General features: G+C 42.8%; 1 protein-coding gene across 1 annotated transcript in view; it reads left to right on the plus strand.

Annotated features, from left to right (window-relative positions):
• Positions 1–19,735, plus strand: part of CHEK2 (checkpoint kinase 2) — a 101,882-nt gene extending 82,147 nt beyond the window's left edge. The window contains exons 10-15 of the mRNA XM_077295061.1: positions 3,499–3,585; positions 11,013–11,176; positions 14,707–14,822; positions 14,933–15,018; positions 15,491–15,562; positions 19,272–19,735. Coding sequence (XP_077151176.1) covers positions 3,499–3,585; positions 11,013–11,176; positions 14,707–14,822; positions 14,933–15,018; positions 15,491–15,562; positions 19,272–19,376 — 630 coding nt within the window. The 3' untranslated portion in view covers positions 19,377–19,735. The remainder of the gene's footprint in view (positions 1–3,498; positions 3,586–11,012; positions 11,177–14,706; positions 14,823–14,932; positions 15,019–15,490; positions 15,563–19,271) is intronic.
• The last annotated feature ends 4,233 nt before the right edge of the window (positions 19,736–23,968 follow it).

Below are 23,968 nucleotides of genomic sequence, written 5' to 3' on the forward strand. Positions count from 1 at the left end.
AAGTCCTTATTATGCACTAGGGCATAATGTCTGGACAGACCATGAGTGAGTAAGCCTTTTTTTATATTGTGACGATGGGAATTCAGTCTGAGGTGAAGGGGCTGGGTGGTTCTCCCTACATACTGTTTACCACAGGGACATTCAATAACATATATTACAAAGTCAGAATTGCAATTCAGAAAAAAAGGAATCATACATTTTTCTTTAGTGGAGCAGGAAATTATACAATCAGATTTATGATTTATGCTGGAACAGCATAAGCAATTTTTTGTGCCACATTTAAAAATTCCTTTGGTGGAATTACTGGTGAGAAACCCATTGGCCCCTGTATGGGATCTCAGGCGGCTAGGGGCTATTAAGTCCTTAATTGTGGGGGCTCTTCGAAATGTGATCCCCGGATTTCTTGGAAGAATTCTAATAGAATTCTTCCAAGAAATCCGGGGATCACATTTCGAAGAGCCCCCACAATTAAGGACTTAATAGCCCCTAGCCGCCTGAGATCCCATACAGGGGCCAATGGGTTTCTCACCAGTAATTCCACCAAAGGAATTTTTAAATGTGGCACAAAAAATTGCTTATGCTGTTCCAATATAAATCATAAATCTGATTGTATAATTTCCTGCTCCACTAAAGAAAAATGTATGATTCCTTTTTTTCTGAATTGCAATTCTGACTTTGTAATATATGTTATTGAATGTCCCTGTGGTAAACAGTATGTAGGGAGAACCACCCAGCCCCTTCACCTCAGACTGAATTCCCATCGTCACAATATAAAAAAGGCTTACTCACTCATGGTCTGTCCAGACATTATGCCCTAGTGCATAATAAGGACTTTAAACTATTAAAAATCAGCCCTATTGATCATATACCTAAGCATGTACCTAATAGATCCATGAAACTAAATAGGAAAGAAGTATATTGGATCTACAAATTAGGTAGCCTAAAACCACAAGGCTTAAATGAAATAACTGAGGTTTTCATCTGAATAGTACTTTTTTTTTTTTTTTTTTTCTTCTCCACCCCCCCACTTTTATATTTTTATTTATTTATATATATTTAAAGAAACTACCAAGGTTTTATCTGAATGCGTAGCCCTCCCCCCTTTTTTATGAATTTGATATATCTATATTTATATTTTTATTGATATATCTATATTTATATTTTTATTTGTATAGTTATGATTGATTTTTTAATCCTTTGTGCTGTGAGCCACTTAAGATTTAAATTTACATTTTCATTTAGGATTATCTTGGAGTCATTCATTGATATGTTTAGTTGTAATTTCCTCAAACTCCTCATGTGGGCATAGTCTGAGTCTGCCCTGGAGTGGAGCGTTTTCACTCCTTTATTACATACAAATTGTCTCCATCACAACTGTGTCCTGAATAATGGTTTTTGACTCTTGAGATTAAATCCAGGGAGCTGGTGCTGATTGTGGCAGCTTCACAGGGTGTAATGACCCCTCCCGACAGGAGCACTTAACTCAATCATCCTTTTCTCTGCTGCCAGGCGTCCCAGTTTATCTGCTGTTCTTTGAGGTCACCGAGTGCTGTGTATTCATTCATTCCCCTCCCTTGGCAATGTTATATTGTCTCTTGTTAAATATATCTATTATTGGTCCTTGGACAGGTGAAGTGTCACTTTCATTTTGTTTCTGCGCTCACTTCGAGCCCTGGTTTGCTGCTTAAATTGTTACTCTTATGTACATGACGTAATTTTAAACTCACTAATTATAATTTTCGTAATTTTAGATCACCCCAAACCACGACAAATTAATTTTCATATATATATTTATATTTTTTAATGGAAAATAATAAAACATGATTTTATTCCACATTTAATGTAAAGATTCCAATGGATTCACGATAAGAAAAAAGCAACTTGTTGATTCCACACGGTAGTCCATCTGTAAGGCATTCGCTTCTGAACTGGAGTAGCTCTTTTTCTTACAGGTTCTTGTCCATTTAAGTAGAGATTTGTTTTTGGTTTTTTTTTTTTGTTTTTTAAATTTTAAATTTCCTCCTTAATGTTGCAAATTTGGAACTATTGTCTAGAAACATAAAAGAAGTCATTGTATTTTGTCATTGTATATACCTCTCTAATCGTTTGAATTGTTAATGGTGCGTTATCATTGAACTTTGACACTGAGTCATCTGACCTGGTGGAGCTCATTTTTTTAACCTAGCAAAACTATTTATACCTGTGATGCCTGTATATTCTGTGTGGTATTTCCTGATGAAGGGGGCATGAGACCCCTGAAACGCGTTGAATAAAACCACTGTGAATCAACTATACTCTCCTGAAATTCATCTTAGCGGCAGCGCGGAAATTTAACTACAAATCTCCTTTTGAAGACATTAATCTCTTCCCACAATCGCATACAAGATTTCTCTCGCATATCACCCCTACTCTGGAACCCTCTACCACAACACATCAGACTCTCGCCTACCATCGAAATCTTCAAAAAGAACCTGAAGACCCACCTCTTCCGACAAGCCTACAACCTGCAGTAACCACCGATCAACCAAACCGCTGCATGACCAGCTCTATCCTCACCTGCTGTATTCTCACCCATCCCTTGTAGATTGTGAGCCCTTGCGGGCAGGGTCCGCTCTCCTCCTGTACCCGTTATGACTTGTATTGTTTAAGATTATTGTACTTGTTTTTATTATGTATACCCCTCCTCACATGTAAAGCGCCATGGAATAAATGGCGCTATAACAATAAATAATAATAATAATGTGTTGCACTGAGGAGAGGCTTCCGTCAGGCCACTCTGCCTTGCCACAGTTCTGTCTCTGAGCTTCTTGGCCAGTTCCTTTGACCTCATGATTCTCATCTGGTCTGACATGCTCTGTGATCTGTGAGGCCTTATATAGACAGGTGTGTGCCTTTCCAAATCAAGTCCTATCAGTTGAATTAAACACAGCTGGCCTCAATGAAGGAGTAGAACCATCTCAAGGAGGATCACAAGGAAATGGACATCATGTGACTTAAATATGAGTGTCTGAGCAAAGGGTCTGAATACTTATGACCATGTGATATTTCAGTTTTTCTTTTTTAATTTTGCGAAAATTTCTACATTTGTTTTCTTTCTCAGCCAAGATGGGGTGCAGAGTGTACATTAATGAGAAAAAATGAACTGTTTTGTGTGAATCTTTTTTGAATTTACCAAATGGCTGCAATGAAACAGAGTGAAAAATGTAAAGAGGTCTGAATACTTTCCATACCCACTGTATAATGTAACCGTCATCCTGATGCTGGACTACTCTAGGATTACTGCCAGCTACTAGTCAGAGGTGAAGTGTATAGGGATCAACAACACATTGTAATTGTGAGCTCACATCTGTCTTATAAACATTTGTTTCACCTTACCTGCTAATATAGGGCTACGGTAATTTAGTAAACTTTATTAATTCATTAATAAGACAGCCTTCTGCAGTATTTTCCATTTTATACTCTGTTTATCCTAAATATTAAATATATCTCTCCATTTAGTACCTCCATGATAATGGGATAATACATCGCGATCTGAAACTTGAAAACGTGCTGCTATCTTCCACTAATGAAGAATGTTGTGTAAAGGTGCGTACTGTAAGATATTTTTTATTTTTTTTATGATTTTATGATGCTTGTCTGATGTAAATGGAATGGCTGAGCTTAAAAAAAAAAAAGAGTAAATGGATACGGCATGCCGGAGTATATTTATCATAGATTTCATGTAATGAACAGCATTAGCGACACCTTTCCCTTCACCCACATACTCATCAGTGAGGAAGACTCCCGATCATGCGCAGTGCGCCTCTCTGAAGCCAGCACGTGTACACCTGGCTTCAGAGGACCAATGTAGTGAGGGAAAGCTGTGCGCATGCGCGAGACATATATAGTGCTAGCGATGACGCCGGCTCTTGTAATTTATCACGCCCACAGGGGCGTGATAACATGCTAAGTGGGCCAATTAGTTTAAGGACACGAACGCGCCCATCTTCAAATGCCTCATCTACATATCATAAACAGACTTTAGAAATACTTTTTCTAAAGATTTGTTTGTGTGTAATGTAATAAAGGGACTTTTAGGCAGGGTATTTAGACACAACCGCTGGTAGTTTTGGGGGCACGTGGGACCTGACAGGTGCCCTTTAAGTGAGTCTTTAAAGAAAAAAAAGTAAGATACTCCCTCATTGGACCAACACTGGTCTCTTTGCTTCCTCTTTTGGATGGTGATGTCATGTGACCACTACCGCCAATCAACGGCTACTGATCAGCTGCAGTGCTGACGTTCCGTCTGATCCGGAAGCGAGCATTGATAACATGCAGTGAATAGCAATGCTTACAATACAGTGGTCCCTTGACTAAATGTTGTCATCTGGGGATTAGTGAATACGGTATGTTGAAAATATTATAACCTGATGCTATAACTTTATGGAATAAAATCCAAAAAAGAGAGATATTTCCCCATGCAAGATCATCTGGGCAGTGAAGTATAAGAAAAATCGGGGTACTGACTTGAGACGGTTGTGGAGGATTAGGCCCAACGCTAGATGAAAACGTGGCTGGGATAAAGACACCTCCTAGCAGGTGCAGGCTACTCCTCCATAAACCTCCATCTGCTGCTGTCAGGAATTATGGAAGCCAAGAGTCAAAGGTCGGGCGCTGCCATGGGAAATTGATGTGATATCATAAAACTTTTCTAAACCTTAAAATATAAACTATGCATTTCAGTAGAGATTCTTCTCCTTCCTCAGGTTCATAGGTATAAAAAAGGACCATAGAACTTTATGCTACAAATGATATCTACCCAACTGGACATCCACAAGCATCCCAACAAGAGGAGTGCTTCATGGGAGGGCTGAAACAGAAATGCATAAAAACATATACAATTAATGGTATCGGGGAACGCGCCCAAAAAGGATCAGATTCTGGAATGAAGGTGGTTGAAAACATAAAAACCCATTTACTCGGACTCCCATGACAGCACGACGAGAGAGGGGATCCGCCCATTAGGAACAGGAAACCTACAGATACAAAAGGGCGGCACCTCTCCCCTGCATCAGTTGGTTTCCTGTTCCTAAAGGGACGGGTGCCTACAGATGAATCTTATGGAGCCCAGGCCGGCCGGCCGAATCCGGTAGCGAGGGGGTCTCCTACCTCGGCCGGTGCGGAGATCCCTGGAGACGCCACGGTGGTCCTTGCTGGACTGCACGTCGGTGGCGTTCGCAGCAGGGAGCAGAGTCCAGGGGATTTCTCGCCTCCATCAGCGTCAGCGCCGGTAAGTATATGCCATTGGCGGTGCAGCGGTGCGGCGTGCTTGCGGGGTGCCGGCGTCAGGGTTATGTGGGTGAACACCCAGAGCGCTGCGATCCGTCCCCGGCGTCCTGCACCGCTCTCAGCATGTGCTGGAGCGTTTCCGGGTGCGGTGACGTGGGGGGGCGGAGTTAGTAGCCGCTTCCGGGTCGCCGGATGTCTGCGCATGCGCAGTCGATCCAAAATGGCGGCGCCCATGTATCCTGATTACCGGTTTCTCCCACAAGAATCCTATCCTCCCTGCTGTATCCTGGGCCAATGGGAATGGCGCTGGCCTATCTGCTGACCGGATCCAAGGGGGATTTAAGCAGGTGACGACTTTGGAACCCTGCTTTTTGGTCGCAGTTCATCATGGAGAGTGGTGGTGAGCAGCAGCAGCTGCTTGATGATGTGCGTCAGAAGCCCAAGGAGAAGGACAGAAGCGACCAGTCCAGTCGTAAAAGCTCATCCGGGCAGGGATCAAGAGCTTCGACTAGGAAAGAACCCCCTCGCATTCCGGTACTTTACTTTGGCGCACGGGTAAGTGATCTACGTGAAAGTTCACTCTGTGACGCGGGCCCCTTGTACTTTATCATTCTAGGGAAAGAAGAGTGACAAGTCAAAACATAAGGAGTGTGCCCTCTGTGGAGTCCCCTTACCAGACTCTTGTCCTAAGAAATTATGTGCCCCCTGTATACAACAGACGGTGAGGTCTACAGGTGTGGTGGGGTGGAAGTGACATTAGGTCAGATAGTAGTTATCACCTATATTGTCCCCCCCCCCAGGTAGCGGAAGAGTCTGTGAGTGCGGCAAACCTGAAGGAGATGATCCGTTTGGAAGTAAGGGAATCCCTACGGTCCCTATCCCAAACGGGAGGTTCAAAACATAGAACCCCCCTGGACTCTAATTCTTCGGAGGAAGAAAGAGAAGAGGGTGCCTATCACTCTAGTCCTTCCTCCTCTTCATCAGATGAGGAGTCTGGACGATTTTGTCTGCCCCTGGATAAGATTGACAAAGTGGTCAAGTCAGTTAGGGGCACAATGGGCATAGAAGAACCCAAGCCGCAGCCCTCAAAGCAAGAGATGATGTTCAGCGGACTGGATTGTAAAAAACATAGATCTTTTCCAGTGAACGAAAAGATTCAAGACTTGATCCTCCGGGAATGGAAGAAGCCGGAAAAGAAGGGTTCCTTACCGCCAGCTTTAAAACGCAGGTACCCCTTTGATGATACGGTTGTAGAGACATGGGACAAAGCCCCTAAGTTGGATGTGGCGGTGGCAAAAGCATCCAAGAGAGCCTCGTTGCCATTTGAGGATATGGGGACCCTCAAGGACCCCCTTGATAGAAAAGCGGACATTTTCCTTAAAGGTACCTGGGAGACAGCGGCAGGATCTCTCAGACCAGCGGTTGCCGCGACGTGTACAGCCAGGTCTTTAATGGTCTGGCTGGATCAGTTAGAGACCCAGCTTAAGGACGGCGCTTCCAGAGATTCTATTCTGAAGGCCTTACCAACAATTCAAAATGCTGCGGCCTTTCTATCAGACGCTTCGGTGGACTCAGTCAGGATGGCGGCTAGAGCGGCAGGGCTCTCCAACGCGGCTCGTAGAGCCTTATGGTTGAAGTGCTGGTCAGGCGACATACAATCCAGAGCTAAACTCTGCGCAATCCTGTGTAAGGGAGAATATCTCTTTGGTCCAACTCTGGATGAGTTGCTGGAGAAAGCGGGGGATGACAAGAAGAAATTTCCTAATCCGTCTTCAGCATCCTACCGTCGGCCCTTCAATAGAAGGAGATTTGGTCGCGGAAAGAAACGCGGGTCCTCACCCTCTAGAGAGAGTTTTAGATGGGAGGATAGACGCGGAAGAGGTACGGGCTATATGTTTCGCCGTTCCTCAAAAGAACAGAAAAAGCCGGACCAATGACTAGCAATCCCCGTGGGGGGTAGACTGTCAACATTCTCTTCAGCATGGTTTGACATTACGAACAGTAAATGGGTCCGAGGCATTATAGCAAAAGGTCTAAAGCTTGACTTTAGTCACTGGCCTCGGGATAAATTTAAGTTAACCCCTTTACGCTCCTTCCCCCTTGAACAAGCAGCCCTGGAAGCAGAGGTCATGAACTTATGCTCCAAGAAAGTTTTGATCGAAATCCCAGGATCAGAAAGAGGGAGGGGATTTTACTCTCCTCTTTTTCTGATCAAGAAGCCAGACGGATCGTTTAGAACGATCATAAATCTCAAAAGCCTTAATGAGTTCCTGGTCAATGAATCATTTAAAATGGAAACAGTCAGTACAGCAATAAAAATGTTGTTTAAACACTGCTTCATGGTAGTTGTGGATTTAAAGGACGCATACTATCATGTTCCAATAAATGAAGACTTCCAGAGATTCCTGAGAGTAGCTGTGACAATGGGGGGACAGATTCGTCACTTCCAGTTCAGAGCTCTTCCCTTTGGCCTATCAGCGGCTCCTAGGGTATTTACAAAGTTAGTGGCCGAAGTCATGGCGCACTTGCGAGAATCTGACATCCTGATTGTCCCCTATTTGGATGACTTCCTTATAGTGGGAAGTTCGGCAGACCATTGCCTCTCACAACTAGAAACAACCACAACCAAACTTGAGCATCTGGGGTGGATCATAAATTATGAAAAATCCCGATTACACCCCCAAATGATACAGAGATTCTTAGGGCTGTTGTTAAATTCAGAAACCCAACAGTGTGGTCTTCCGCCTGACAAGTTGTTACACATCCAACAACAAGTGTCTAAAGCAATTGATAAACCATCCATGACCCTTAGACAGGCTATGTCACTGTTAGGATCTCTAACCTCATGCATTCCCGCTGTCCGTTGGGCCCAATTTCACACCAGACCTTTACAATCCGAGGTACTGGTTGATGATAGAGTTTTACAGGGGTCTTTGCAGAGTCAGATTACTTTGGGTCCAGAAGCCCTTACTTCTCTTAGATGGTGGCTAAACAGTGACAATTTATCGGCGGGAGTTCCCTGGGTAACATGGGTGACACGTATTGTAACAACAGACGCTAGCCCTTCAGGTTGGGGAGCACACATGGATGACATGATAGTTCAGGGTCTATGGGACCCCTTAACATCAGCCTCCTCTAACCACAGAGAGTTAATGGCAATTGAACTTTCAGTTAAAGAATTCCTCATATATTTGCAGGGTCACCACGTCAAGATCCTCTCAGACAACCAGGTGGCGGTCGCATACATAAATCACCAGGGTGGAACTCATTCCGAATCTCTGATGAGAGTGGCGGACCGTTTATTCCAGACAGCGGAGAACCATTTTCTATCTTTAACCGCACTGCACATAAGAGGAAAAGAAAATGTGAGAGCGGACTTTCTAAGCCGCAACACCCTGAGACAAGGGGAATGGTCTCTAAACGGTCTCGTGTTCAACCAGATTGTCCAAAAATGGGGACATCCAGAGGTGGATTTATTTGCCACCAGGGACAACCGAAAGACAATAAAATTCTGTTCCCTAAATCCCAGGGAGAATCCTCTGGCGGTAGACGCCTTTCTGATGAACTGGGACTTTCGGTTGGCTTATGCGTTCCCCCCGCTGGGCCTGATACCTCTGGTAATCAGGAAGATAAGAGAAAATCGGGCAAGAGTTATATTGATTGCCCCATTCTGGCCCAGAAGGGCCTGGTTCACCTGGCTCAGGATCATGTCAGTGGAGGACCCCTGGGTGCTTCCGGACATCCCAGATTTGCTCCACCAGGGTCCGATCAGCCATCCTCAAGTAAAGAGTCTCCATTTGACGGCATGGAGTTTCAGAGGGCGTTACTGAAAAACAAAGGGTTCTCCCCAAATTTGATTGAAACCCTTATGAAAAGTAGAAAGCAGATTACAACAACAATCTACGCTAGAACCTGGCGGAAATTCCTGGCCTCTTCTGACTTTAATTTAGAAGAGGGAATACCTATAAAACAGATCTTAGAATTCCTGCAAAGGGGCTTAGAGCTAGATCTATCCACTAGTACCCTAAAGGTACAAGTCTCGGCCCTAGGGGCCTTGTTTTCCTGTAACGTCGCCAATAATTATTGGATCTCAAGGTTCATTAAAGCCTCTAGTAGGGCTAGACCCATACATAAGGATAGATCTATGCCTTGGGATCTTAATTTAGTCCTGTCAGCATTGACTAGAGAGCCGTTTGAACCATTGCAATCAGCTTCAATTAAGGCATTATCCCTTAAAACAGCATTTCTGGTAGCGATAACATCTGCCCGTAGGGTAGGAGACATACAAGCTCTCTCCAGAATTTCCCCTTATACAGAGTTTCTGCCAGATAGGGTAGTCCTCAGACCGGACCCGGCCTATTTACCAAAAGTATCATCTCGGTTTCACAGGTCTCAGGAGATAGTGTTACCATCTTTCCTTCCTAACCCTTCCAACCCTAAGGAAGAACTACTCCATACGCTAGACGTTAGGAGATGCCTGTTAGAGTACATCTCTGTTACCGATACATGGAAGAAAGATAATGCGTTATTTCTATCTTTCCAAAATCCTAGAAAGGGACTCAGGGTATCAAAGTACACACTAGCGAAGTGGATTAGGGAGGCTATCTCTTTGGCTTATACTGCAGGTGGGGGTCCGACTCAGCAGAATCTGAGGGCGCATTCCACCAGAGCCATGGCTACATCCTGGGCGGAAAAATCTGGAGTATCAATCGACCAGATATGTAAGGCGGCCACATGGTCATCCCCGTCCACCTTCTTTAAACACTATAGGTTGGATTTAGGGGCCTCCTCTGATCTCACCTTCGGGTTAAGGGTGCTGCAGGCTATAGTCCCTCCCTAAGGTAGTGTTACATCTCTGTAAATCTCTCGTCGTGCTGTCATGGGAGTCCGAGTAAAGCATTAAGCTACTTACGGGTAGCGGCATTTCTCGGAGGCCCATGACAGCACCCTTAGTTCCCTCCCTATTTTACGTGGGGGTTGCACCTCCTATAATGTATATATCTCACGTGTTTATGCCCAGTTCCAATATATGGGTTAAAATTTTGTATATAAACTGTATATAATGTATATTTTTGTATGCTACTAACCGCGGTAGTCCTCTCAAGGCTCTGAAATACAACTGATGCAGGGGAGAGGTGCCGCCCTTTTGTATCTGTAGGTTTCCTGTTCCTAATGGGCGGATCCCCTCTCTCGTCGTGCTGTCATGGGCCTCCGAGAAATGCCGCTACCTGTAAGTAGCTTAATGCTTTCACATTGGTAATAAACATTGTATAAAAATCTAATAATCAAATCGGCCTAAAGAAATTTAAATAAAACTAAAAAAAATAGTATTCAGACTTGCTCCACAACCTCGTTCAGGCCTTTTCGTCTCACAATTTGTTTTTTAAAATATCAAAAAAGTCTCCCACTTATTTAAAACAGGGAATTGAATAACGATCATTGTTGGAATGTACTTTGTAGGGTAATTGGAATAATACTAAAATCTTTCTAGCGTTGCAATGATAAATGACATGAAACACTGTGACCTAAAAAACCTCTTCTGACAGTGGCAGCGTAGGTGTGCTAGTTTGAGGGTTGGTGTGATACAACAGACTCATTAATGATTTATCCTACAGTTTGAAAGAGAGAAGCTTTCTACATTGAGAACAGGAGTGTTTTCATGGTCTTGCGCAAAACACAGTTTTACCCTTGATATTTTAGTTTTCTGGCACACAGTCTCTTTTAATCACCAATTCATTCTGCAGATCACGGATTTTGGGCAGTCCAAAATTCTTGGCGAAACCTCATTAATGACGACTTTGTGTGGGACACCCAGCTACTTGGCTCCTGAGGTGTTAAACAACGCTGGCACAGGCGGATATAGCAGAGCGGTGGATTACTGGAGTTTGGGAGTCATGCTCTTTGTTTGGTAACTATTATCATGAGACACCCGCTACAGAGAACAATGGTGCTTACTGTGAGAAATAACTGGACTGTACAAGAATCTTGATTCATAGCTAATGATTTTAATATAAAAAAAGTAGATAATTTACGTCCTCAATGTAGTCAGATAAATAGTCCTCTGAACATTTCCCGCGAGTGCTTTCTTACAATGTAGAAATACTGTATGGATTTACCATGTTAATTGAAGCGTTACTGCGTCACTGCTGGAACATATACACCTACGAAATTCTGACCATTTAGGGGTCATGGAAGACTACGCTGCTTCAAATTTTTTGTAAATCAAGAGATTCTGAATAATTCTTCATGACTTAAGATTTTCCAATTCAGGGTATATGGATTTTAGCATTTGAACAGAAATAGACTGCATATGTCAAAATAAAGCCTGTAGAGCAGGTAAATCATGGTCCCTTACTGATGGTCCCACCAGCATTTAGTGGCTGCGGGGTGGTGGGCATGCACCAGTGGGATTTATAAGTCGACCCCCTAGTCTAGAAATTCAAAGACTAATATGTGATTTGATGTGTACGATTGGTGAGCCATCCATGGCTCAAAACAGGTACTCCGCTATGGAGGAACCATGCCTCCAGGTTATCGCTAGAGTGAATTATAAATCTCTTGTTTAGGAAGAGATGTCCTTAAAGAGAACCTGTCATCAGAAAAATTAGGATTTTTAACACAACGAAAAATCCCTTTTTCATAGCCATCATTGGAGGGGGACATACAAAACCATAGGTGTTTACTGCTGCCACCAGGAGGTTGACAGTAAGAATTACACTTAAAGAAATAGCTCCTCCCAAGCAGACTACACACACCTATAGACATCAGACTAAAACAGTGAGAAAGCAGTAAGAAAAATAATTTGAGATAAAGCATTTTCCTGCCTGTCTTATAAAATATTTTATATCTCAAAGAAAGTTTATTTGTGCTCTGTCTGTATACTGTTTTGTTTCCGCCACTCCCAGGAGCTGTGGTATGAGCAGACCATGTACTGTATGGTCAGACAGGGTCACATTTATAAGATTATATCCGCACAGGGTCATTTTATTTAAACACATTCAATTGTAGAAGGTATTATTATTCTAAGTGCTAGTGATTAAAATGAATGTTGTTCATAGGACAACCCCTGTAAGTACCAGAAATCCTTATTCCCAGCTTCATCATTGGGGAACACAGGAAACCAGGGGAATGTCCTAAACAGACTGAAAAGTGGGAAACAGAAAAGTGCCAGAACAACAAAGGTAAAGGGATAGCAACACAGACCACTCGGGCTATAACCCGGGTGAAACCCTTCTACCCAGACTCTCGTCAACCGACGTGAATGTATGAACTCTGTAAAATGTTAAGAACGTGTGGACTGAGGACCAAGTCCCAGCCTTACAGAGCTGCAGAACTGAATCTTGATGGTCCAGAAGGCCACCTCCACACAGGTGGAGTGAGCTTTAACTCCCAGCAGGGGCAATCTGTCCTCAGCCTGATATGCTTCCCGATGGCTTGGAGACGGGAGACCTCAGAGTTCTTTCTGGCAGGGCAAACAAAGACATCTGAATGAGACAGTCACTAACAGGCAGTGACTCACCACTCTGACCATGTCCAACTTGTGTAAAGATTGTTCTAGCTTCCTTCTGTCAGTCTCTGTTCAGACAGAAGAGCAAATCTACTCATTAAGGCTAAAAGTTACCATAAGGAGAAAGGTACTGGACAAAGAACACCCTTATCGTGGAGAAAGACTAGCAGAGCGCAACAGGGGAAAGCTGCCAGCTGGAGACTGTCTAATGGAAGTAATTGTTACAAGGGAAGCATCCTACCAGGAGAGAGCGGGGCTATATTTTGGCATGGGTCAAGGTCTTGCATAACCAAAAGACTATGGGTCCCACCAAAGGGTGGGTGTGGAGAGAGTTTAGAATTAAATTTTTCAAACGTCTTTGACTGGAAGCATTTGAGCCCCTGACCATTGTGAGGACACTGTCTCTGTTGGAGGAGACTGACCCGCTTGGATGATGTTCAGGAACTGGTTCACTGCACTGACAAGGCTGTCGTACCAGGTCTCCAGTTTGAGTGCTTGGTCGATGTCTAGGTCCTGTTTGGAGTCTTAATGGTGGTATGATTATTGTAGTGACGGAGCTTGGGAAAGGGGAATCGAGATGGTGAGTGCCAACGAACAGACGTAGAGGAATGGAAACCGAGACATTTAAATTGCTCGATGCCACTGTGACCTCGGCCACAATCATCCATGTTGGTGCAGAATAGCTGATGGGTCAGATTCACTCTAGACAGTGGGCAGAGTACTGGGTGATTGTCGGCATAGGTAAACACTCCATAACTGTGGCCAAGATCTGGACACATTGTTTGGATCGGACACCAATAGGGACAGAGTAACGACCCATGCACAGAAAGGGCACTCTCGTCACAGGTCAGAGGGGTCAGCTGAGCTAGAGGAGGCGGTTGAGCTGGGCAAATTCAGGGAGCGAAGTGCATATCAGCATACAGCCATGGTTTCCTGTGTCCCCGACAGGGCTGTGGTAAGCCAAACCAGACTCCTCAATTTCCCTGACTTGCGACTCGGACTCCACAGCAGCACTGTCCCTACTGAGCATGGACATAAAGTGCAGCACAGATTCACCTCAACTAAAAGTCGAGATCCTTAGATTCGGAACATAAGACATTTTTAGGGCATCTCATAACTTTCCCAAATTATTATGAAAACATTTACAGCACATACTGCACCGAACTATTGTATCCAATAAATTATATATTTTCGGAGTTGGTACCAATGCCAACCTTAACTCCACAAAAATGGACACCAACTCTACAGCTCTGGTCCCCCAGTTAAGCGACTGAGAAAAATTGTTTATTTGTAGCCATAGTGCTAATCTGCAGATAAATACAGTTTCAAACATATTCAGCCATTCGATTTGTGATGTTTGACTGCAAGAAATAAATTACATTACATCACATCGGACAACCAAATATGTTTGAAACTATATCTGCAAATTTGCACTATGGCTGCAGGTAAATGGTTTTCTTTCTGATGGCAGGTTCCCTTTTAAATGAAAAAGAAAGAAGAGGTTGAGAAAAAGGGGCATGCTAGGGATGGTATTGTATTCGACCACCTCTCCCAAACTATGCATCCGGAGTCGAGGGCCTTGTGGATTTGTAGTTGCATGTAGAAAAGCCGCGGAGACACCATCACGTGTTTCTCAACGCAAGCAATGAATAGCCAGGTCTTTCACCGGGAAGGAACAACCACGGGAAGGGCAGCATCCAATAAAGGAAAACCACCTTTGCCAAAACATGGTATCCATCCACAGACAGCTGTTTCGGGGTATTTGCCCCTCATCAGTGTGGAGTAGGAAACTGGCTATTAGGAGCAGTGCCTGGTGAAAAGGCTCTAAACATAAGGATGAATGACCTCCTAATAGCCAGTTTCCTACTCCAAAATAAAATTTATTTTATGCATTCTGCACAACTTTTCCTGAAACTGTTACATTTTTACAGCCTTAGTGGGTACCAACCATTTTCGGAAAGCAATAGCAATATGTCTCTAAAAGATCAGATCACAGGAGGATTTTACAACTTTATTCCAACTGCTTGGAGTGCTGTATCAGAGCCAGGTAGGACCTCCATTGCAAGTATGTATTACCCAATTTGATGTCCGTTATTGAAGAAGCAACATTCCCTTGAATATTTCTAAGAATATCTGTCACAATTGTATGTTTTTCAGCACTAGATCTTGTTAAGAAGCTGCTGGTTGTGGATCCAGAGAAGAGACTCACAACACTTGAAGCCGTGGAGCATCCGTGGCTGCAGGTATTAATTAATGCAGACTCTGTAAAGAATCATGCGTGTCCGAGGGTGGCTATTTAAACCACTCAATCTGTATAGGACTTCATATAACTTCTATTTGCTACAGTGCAACATTTGGTCATTGAGGAACATTACTCATAAGCATGGCAGCAAATTTCTGAATATGACCTAATCACTTTTAGGCCATGGCATTGTTTATGGTTGTTTTTCCAATCATAATCTGCAGATAAACCCAGCACAGTTAGTGTCATATATTGCATTTTACAGACACTGACACACACATACACGCACACCTACTTTTCTAGGTGCTTTTTAGAAGTGTCTATTGGGGTGTAACAAGTTCCAGAAACCCTTAGAAAATGTGGCACATGGCATTGGCACTATAGTCTTTTTGTTTGAATCCATTCTTCATTTTGATGGGTTCTGCTTTCTAAAATGTATTCTTCATGCATGAACGCTGCTGTGTTTCTCTTAGGATGACGACATGAAGCACATTGCTAACCGGCTGATGTATGAAGATGCTCATCCAATGCCACCTCCCTCCCAGGTACTATGGCTTTGCCTATTGCTTGATTTGACACTTTGTAGAGCTCTTTAATTCACACTGTATGTATGAATATATATATACGGTGTGATTTACAGCGCTCTACAAAGTAGCAGGTCGAGCAAAAATCCATTTCAAGTACAGACCGCGATGTCTCCTGACCTAAACCATATCCAGAGAAGGCACACACCAGAGCCTCCCACCCCCATTCCTGGTAAAATCACATTCAGATTACACTCAGACATTCATTAGCCCCACATCCAGCAGTGTATTTGCACTTTAAACTCTACTAACCAGCAGTATAATCACTCCACAGAGATGCTATCGTTTTATCGTTTTTGGTCATTGGCATGCGTGACTGATTTTTCATCGTCTATGAGATCTCAAGGCAAAACTGCTCCAGCATCTTCAAGTTAGATGATTTAACCTGGTGAACAGCAATCTTCAAGTCTTACCATAGATTCTCAATTGGATAAAGGTCTAGGATTAGACTAGGCTCCTCCAAAACATTTACACGTTTCCCCTTAAACCACTGGAGTGTTGCTTTAGCAGTATGCTTTGGGTCATTGTCTTGTTGGGAGGTGAACCACCATCCCAGTCTCCAATCACTGACAGAGTTTTGCTGAAAAATATTCCTGTATTTCCCACCATCCATCTTCTCCTCAACTCTGACATTTTTTCCTGTTCCTGCTGCTGGTGTTCTTGGGGTGATGAGTTATGTTGTGTTTGTCGCCAGACATAGCGTTTAACTTGGTAACATAGTTATTAAGGTTGAAGGAAGACTTTAAGTCTAGTTCAACCCATAGCCTAACCTAACATGCCCTAACATGTTGATCCAGAGCAAGGCAAAAAAAAACCATGTGGCAAAGAGTAAGCTCCACATTGGGGAAAAAAATTCCTTCCCGACTCCACATACGCCAATCAGACTAGTTCCCTGGATCAACGCCCTATCAAGGAATCTAGTATATATAACCTGTAACATTATACTTTTCAAGAAAGGTATCCAGTCCCCTCCTAAATTTAAGTAATGAATCACTCATTACAACATCATATGGCAGAGAGTTCCATAGTCTCACTGCTCTTACAGTAAAGAATCCGCGTCTGTTATTATGCTTAAACCTTCTTTCCTCCAGACGTAGAGGATGCCCCCTTGTCCCTGTCTCAGGTCTATGATTAAAAAGATCATCAGAAAGGTCTTTGTACTGTCCCCTCATATATTTATACATTAAAATAAGATCACCCCTTAGCCTTCGTTTTTCCAAACTAAACAGCCCCAAGTGTAATAACCTATCTTGGTATTGCAGACCCCCCAGTCCTCTAATAACCTTGGTCGCTCTTCTCTGCACCCGCTCTAGTTCAGCTATGTCTGTCTTATACACCGGAGACCAGAACTGTGCACAGTATTCTAAGTGTGGTCGAACTAGTGACTTGTATAGAGGTAAAATTATGTTCTCCTCATGAGCATCTATGCCTCTTTTAATACATCCCATTATTTAATTTGCTTTTGTAGCAGCTGCCTGACACTGGCCACTGAATATGAGTTTGTCATCCACCCATACTCCCAGGTCTTTTTCATTGACGGTTTTGCCCAGAGTTTTAGGATAAAGCACATAGTTATACATCTTATTACTTCTACCCAAGTGCATGACCTTACATTTATCCCCATTAAAGCTCATTTGCCATTTATCAGCCCAAGCTTCTAGTTTACATAAATCATCCTGTAATATAAAATTGTCCTCCCCTGTATTGATTACCCTGCAGAGTTCAGTGTCGTCTGAAAATATTGAAATTCTACTCTGTATGCCCCTACAAGGTCATTAATAAATATGTTAAAAAGAAGAGGGCCCAATACTGACCCCTGTGGTACCCACTGCTAACCGCGACCCAGTCCGAGTGTGCTTCATTAATAACCACTCTGTTTCCTATCCCTGAGCCAGCTCTTAACCCACTTACACATATTTTCCCCTATCCCCATTATTCTCATTTTATGTATCAACCTTTTGTGTGGCACCGTATCAAAAGCTTTTGAAAAGTCCATATACACTGCGTCCACTGCGTTCCCTTGGTCCAGTCTGGAACTCACCTCTTCATAGAAACTAAAAGTTTTGTCTCCTCTGACTACAGCACCTTCCTCCATACATTTAGCGAGTCTCCCACATGCCTTTTGGCAAATTCAAAAAGAGTCATACAATTTTTGTGTGAAAGCAAAGGTTTTTTCTGCCCATTCTTTGATAAAGGCCACGTCTATGGAGTGTATGGCTTATTGTGGTCATATGGACACATACTCCAGTCTCTGCTTGGGAACTCTGCCGATCCTCCAGGGGCATCTTTGTTCTTTGTGCTTCCTTTCTGATTAATGCCCTCCTTGCCCGGGCTGAGTGTTTTGGTGGCCGGCCCTCTCTTGGCAGGTTTGTTGTGATACCATGTTCTTTCCATTTGGTGATAATGGGTTTGACGGTGCAATGGAGGATCATCAGGGATTGGGATATTTTTTTTTTTAGAACTCAACCCTGATTTGTACTCCTCAACAACGTTGTCCCTCCTTGGTTTTCATGGTCTTTCAGAAAAGGTATGTGTATATATCAGTGTTTTCCAAACTCCAGTCCTCACCGGCCCCGTGGGTCATGTTTTCAGGATTTCCTTAGTATTGTGGAAGTATAACCAAGGCATCAGGAATTGTCTCACCTGTGCAACACTATGGAAATCCTGAAAACATGACCCGTGGGGTCTTTGACGACTGGAGTTTGGGAAATACTGGTGTATATACTGACAGACCATGTGACACTTAGTTTGCACACAGGTGGACTTCCTTTCACTGTGCATGTGACTTATGAAGATACTTGCTTGCAGCAGAAATTTTTGGGGACTTTGTAGCAAAAGGGGTGAATGCATATGCACATTCCAATTTTTAATTATTTGATCCTATAAATTTAAATTTCTGCCTATATTTTTCTCACATCACTTCACCAACTTAGGTGGTCACCTAAGCTGACATTCTGTAGAGTCATTTGCACAAGAAGAAAAAGTCTCTTTATATAGTTCACAACTGGCCTTCAACCAGCATCTAGAGCAGTGTTCCCCAAGTCCGGTCCTCAAGAGCCACCAACAGGTCATGTTTTCAGTATTTCCTTAGTATTGCACAGGTGATAATTGCATCTCCTGTACAGGCAATAATCGATCAGCTGTGCAATACTTAGGAAATCTTGAAAACATGACCTGTTGGTGGCTCTTGGGGACCGGTGTTAGGGAACACTGATCTAGAGGTTAGAGAGAGATGTGAATGAGGTCAACCTGCATTGTTTAATTATGTAATCTATTTGCTTGGTTTTTCCTTCTCTGTTTTGAATGCCAACAAACTGGCTAGCATGGACAATGTATGTAATCAGCATATCAGAAAACATCATTGTTCAGTGGCCATGCATTACTGTTTTGCAAAGACAACAGAAAATAAACTATAGGAGCTAATGTTAGAGGTAAATATTCGTCCTACAAGAAGAGTCAATACTTCAGACAACAGTTTATGATTCTGGGCCTACTGAATTTACATCTGGCGTAATAAAGAAATGCTATGTTGTCACATTGTCAATATTGTATTTATTATGCCATAATTTGGCATGTTTATATCCAACATTCTGATAATGTTTTAAATAAAGTCTCTGGTATACACAATCCCTTTTTAATGTTATTATTTTTTTATTTTTTTTTTTCACAGCATTTCACAAGTCGTAAGCGTGGACATGAAATGGGCTACGATGCCAGTACTTCTACAAGTTCACCAACCTCAACAGTCCTGTATGAAAAGCGAGCGAAGAAGTGATGCGATTTTGACAATTGCTGTCACTTTATTTATATTTGTATTCTTTGTACAGTAATCACATTCTATTTTTTATTTTTTTTGTAATTTTTTTTTACATTTTCTGCATAATGTTTCTGCTGATAGCTCTATTATTTTGTAAGGCAGGGAGATTGTGCTTTGTGCAATTCGTCTTTGTAAAATCAGATGGAGGTGGGGGACAGGGATTTTCTGGCATTATTGTGTAAGCAACTTTCTTTAAACCTATATAGGTTTGCTGTCAATGAATGGAAAACGTATTTACATTTTAAGGCTAAAATGTATAACTAAGTATAAAAGAAAATACAAATCCTTCTTATAGCTGAGAGACTGCTACAATTGCATCCAGGCTAGGTAATGTGTGTGTCTGTTCTTTATCTTAAGCATCTGTTGAAGTATTTGGACATTTGAGTCCAAGGTGTTAAGGTCAGAGGTCAAGTTTGGATTCCATTGTAGCTAACTCCCAATTGTGAGACTATTAAAGGTGTTGGCCAATATTATTATATTCCTAGGATAGGTCATCAATATCAGAACGGTAGTCCAACATCCAGCACCCTACTGACCAATTATCAGCGTCCTGAATGTAAGCGGTGTATGTAGCGGAACAGTATAGCTCTGTTGCTGTGTAGTGGCCGCGCCAGGTACTACAGCTTGGCTCGTCTTCATTTGAAGAGTGGTTGATGTGAAGTACTGTTCCTTAGAGAGGCCAATAAACCCTATGCAGAGCTGAGCTATGCCACTGATGATGTACGTTTGTTGGGGGTGCCAAATATTGAACTCCCATTGACCTCATATGCAGATTGCCATTTTTTTTTTTTTAAAGTAAACCATATTCTTTTTCACTGACAGCAAATAGTGATCAATATGTCAGCGTATTGAAGCACAGTGTGTTGGATTTTTTAGAGCGCTTCATTGTGTTTTTTTTCTTCTGTGAAATATAATTAAGAACCCAGAAGAATGTTACATTTATGATGGTCAGAAGTATTTTGTTGGCTGCTTATACCCAGAACTCTAGGAATAATTTGAACTCGATCCAGATAATGGTTGAACATATGTTAGGTTTTTTTTAAAAAAAAAATCAAAACCAAAATCAAAGACAGTGGAATTCATTGCGTCATGTCTGTATATAGAGCTGCTGAATCTTTTCAAAATGCTTAGTTTGAAATTAATGATCACTTTTGGAAATCTGCCATTCAGATTTGTGTAGAAATGTTATAAGCACTTTAACAGAAGAGATAACTAGAGATGATCAAATCAGTTCAAGGCTAATTTAATTAACCAAGTGTTTAAAAATTATTTTTTTTACATAGTCCTGAATGTTCAGCAAAATGCCAGCCACCATTTTCCATGTTTGTAGAGAGTTGGGTTTAAAAAGAAAAAAAAAAATTCTTACTGAACCACCACTGATACCTCCCTTCCAGTCTTCCACGCAGCTCCCTGTGATCTCTTTGCTTTGGCATCACCCACGCGAAGTCCTCTTCTTGCATCTTCACACTACTCCGGGACCTTTAGGGCTAAGTAGGCCTTTGATGTCACAAAGTATGAAGCCTGACTAGGACTTGGGATTCACACAAGTCGTGACACCGGAGGCGTGCTTGGTGCTGGAAGCCCTAGTTTAGTGAAGCTGTAGGAAGAGGATGTCAAGTGTGCAGTGCTGAAGGAAGCAAGAGGGTAGAGGACTGGACTAAGTGAGCGGCATCAATTCAAACTTATTGCTGAATTGGAATTTTGCCACACTCACTCATCAGCAGTAATAACCATATTCTGTGCCACTGACGTTAGCACATGGCTGTCATTCTTTATTGGATTCACATGTTCTGTAATGTTTTCAGATTTTTGACATGGAATCCCATACATGTAACGCTGTGTACCTGACATATATTTGTGCTGGATTTTTGCACTGTAATCACCCTTTGCGATGAATGGCTTTGCAAAATTTTGCATTTATTGCATTGATTTTGCCGCTGATTTTGATGAGTTGTGTAAATTTTGATTCTTTAGTCTGTAGACATCATCTTCCTCACAGAATTAAGAGATATGGGAGGCGGTTACATTTTAGAGAGTTTTTTTGGGAGATAGATATATATAGTCTCTATATCATTTTTTTTAATCCACATGTAGCAATAAAATATTTGCCAAATCTGTTGATTTAAAATTCTGATTTGAATGAGGTCTTTGCAATAACCAGTAACAACATGGATTTCTACAGGTCCCATTCAGATGATCGGTGCAATGTGAATTTCTACTGCAAATTTGTCGTTGCTATACCCTAATCTTAAACTGAGAGAGCCAAACACACACGTCAAGCATTTGATCTACTCCTGTATTCGTCTAAGTTAAGAGAAGCCCATACAGTACAACCTATACAGTTTTGATAAATTCATTGTTTTATTTACTGTTCTCTGTATGCTGAGTATTGTATAACCTCGAACACACCGCTGATTGACAGCTTATGTGTGCACTGTGCATAGGCAGACAGCTGCCAGAGTTCATGAGTGTGGATGATTACATGGCGGCATATTTGCTATTGCTCTCCTGATAATCCCTCACTGATAAAACTGTATTTTTTTTATCAAAGCTACGTCAAGGAGCCCAGTAAGTAATACATCATGTTACACCCCTGTTCATGTCATGACGGGGTTGCAGAGCATACCTCTGTTCATGTCATGACAGGGTTGCAGAGCGTTGTTCTTGGAGTCCTAAAACTCTTGATCAGCAACCCTATGGAATAGCTTGTGTTTTTTTGTTGTGTTTGTTTGTTTGTTTTTCTTTTGGTGGGGGGGAGAGTAGGACGACCCATTAAGGTGTAGAATGGAATCTAAAGGCCCCGTCTCACATAGCGAGATCGCTAGCGAGATCGCTGCTGAGTCACAAGTTTTGTGACGCAACAGCGACCTCCATAGCGATCTCGCTATGTGTGACACGTACCAGCGATCAGGCCCCTGCTGCGAGATCGCTGGTCGTGTCGGAATGGCCTGGACCTTTTTTTGGTCGTTGAGGCCCCGCTGACATTGCTGAATCGGTGTGTGTGACACCGATCCAGCGATGTCTTCACTGGTAACCAGGGTAAACATCGGGTTACTAAGCGCAGGGCCGCGCTTAGTAACCCGATGTTTACCCTGGTTACCAGCGTAAATGTAAAAAAAAACAAACACTACATACTCGCCTTTCGGTGTCCAGGTCCCTTGCCGTCTGCTTCCTGCTCTCACTGACTGCCGGCCGTACAGTGAGAAGTGAGAGCACAGCAGTGACGTCACCGCTGCGCTCTGCTCTCGCTGTACGGCGGCTCAGTCAGAGCAGGAAGCAGACGGCAAGGGACCTGGACACCGAAAGGCGAGTATGTACTGTTTGTTTTTTTTGGTAACCAGGGTAAACATCGGGTTACTAAGCGCGGCCCTGCGCTTAGTAACCCGATGTTTACCCTGGTTACCCGGGTGCTGCAGGGGGACTTCGGCATCGTTGATGACAGTTTCAACGATGCCGAAGTCGTTCCCCTGATCGTTGGTCGCTGGGGAGAGCGGTCTGTGTGACAGCTCCCCAGCGACCACACAGCGACTTACCAACGATCACGGCCAGGTCGTATCGCTGGTCGTGATCGTTGGTAAATCGCTTAGTGAGACGGGGCCTTTAGGGTCTGAGCATGTGGCATTGTGTGCATTAACTTTTACTCAGGACCTGTACAAAATAAAGCAAAGTTTTTCCCAAATTAGAACCTTCTTGCATCAAACATTATAGGGGTGGTCCAAAGTCATACTAAACTTCAATCTAAATCTATTTAGTGTTGTAATCTAAGCTGTTTTCTAATATACATGTATTAAAAATCCCCTTCCATTCTGAAACTACACTATCTAACTGCTATTCTATTGTTTTTCCTGTGTAATGACGATTTGTTTAAGAATCCCAGTGCATGCTGGGATACTCAAAGCACCATCAGGGGCAAAGGCTGCGATCACTGTCACAACCCCTGCTCCCCTCTCTGCTGTGTCCCTTTTTGCGACCTATGCACTGTGCGATTGGCAGAGTGACAGTTTCCGCTCTTTTGTCTGCTCAGATCAGTAATAGTAATCCAGCAGCAGAGCAGTGTCAGAATACCCAAAGTGCAGGAGAATGGCGCCGCCCCTGCTAGTGAAGTCACTGGTCTCTGCATGCCGGGTGTTCTGACACCGCTCTGTTGCCTGCTAATTATTACTGATCTGAGCCAATAAAAGAGCGGATGCTGTCACTGTGCAGATTGCATAGTACACAGCTCACCTACCAGGACACAGCAGGGATGAGCACAGCCCCCGAAACAAGCATCACTGATGACCTTTCATTTCAAGGAGGAGGAAGGGGCTGTGGCAATGACTACAGCCTCTGCTCCCTGCTCTGATGACGCTTTGAATATCTCTGCATGCAGCGGGATGGAATCTCAACCAAATTGTGATCACACAGGAAATAGGAAAAAAAAATATAATCGCAGTTAGTGTAGTTCGGTAATAGTAGAGACATTTTAATACACGGATATTAAAAAAATAGCTTAGATTGCATCACTAAACAAATAGGGATTTAGAATTAAATTTAGTTTCACTATTTGTGAA

This window comes from Ranitomeya variabilis, chromosome 1 (assembly GCF_051348905.1).
Source record: "Ranitomeya variabilis isolate aRanVar5 chromosome 1, aRanVar5.hap1, whole genome shotgun sequence".
Taxonomy (NCBI): Eukaryota; Metazoa; Chordata; class Amphibia; order Anura; family Dendrobatidae; genus Ranitomeya; species Ranitomeya variabilis.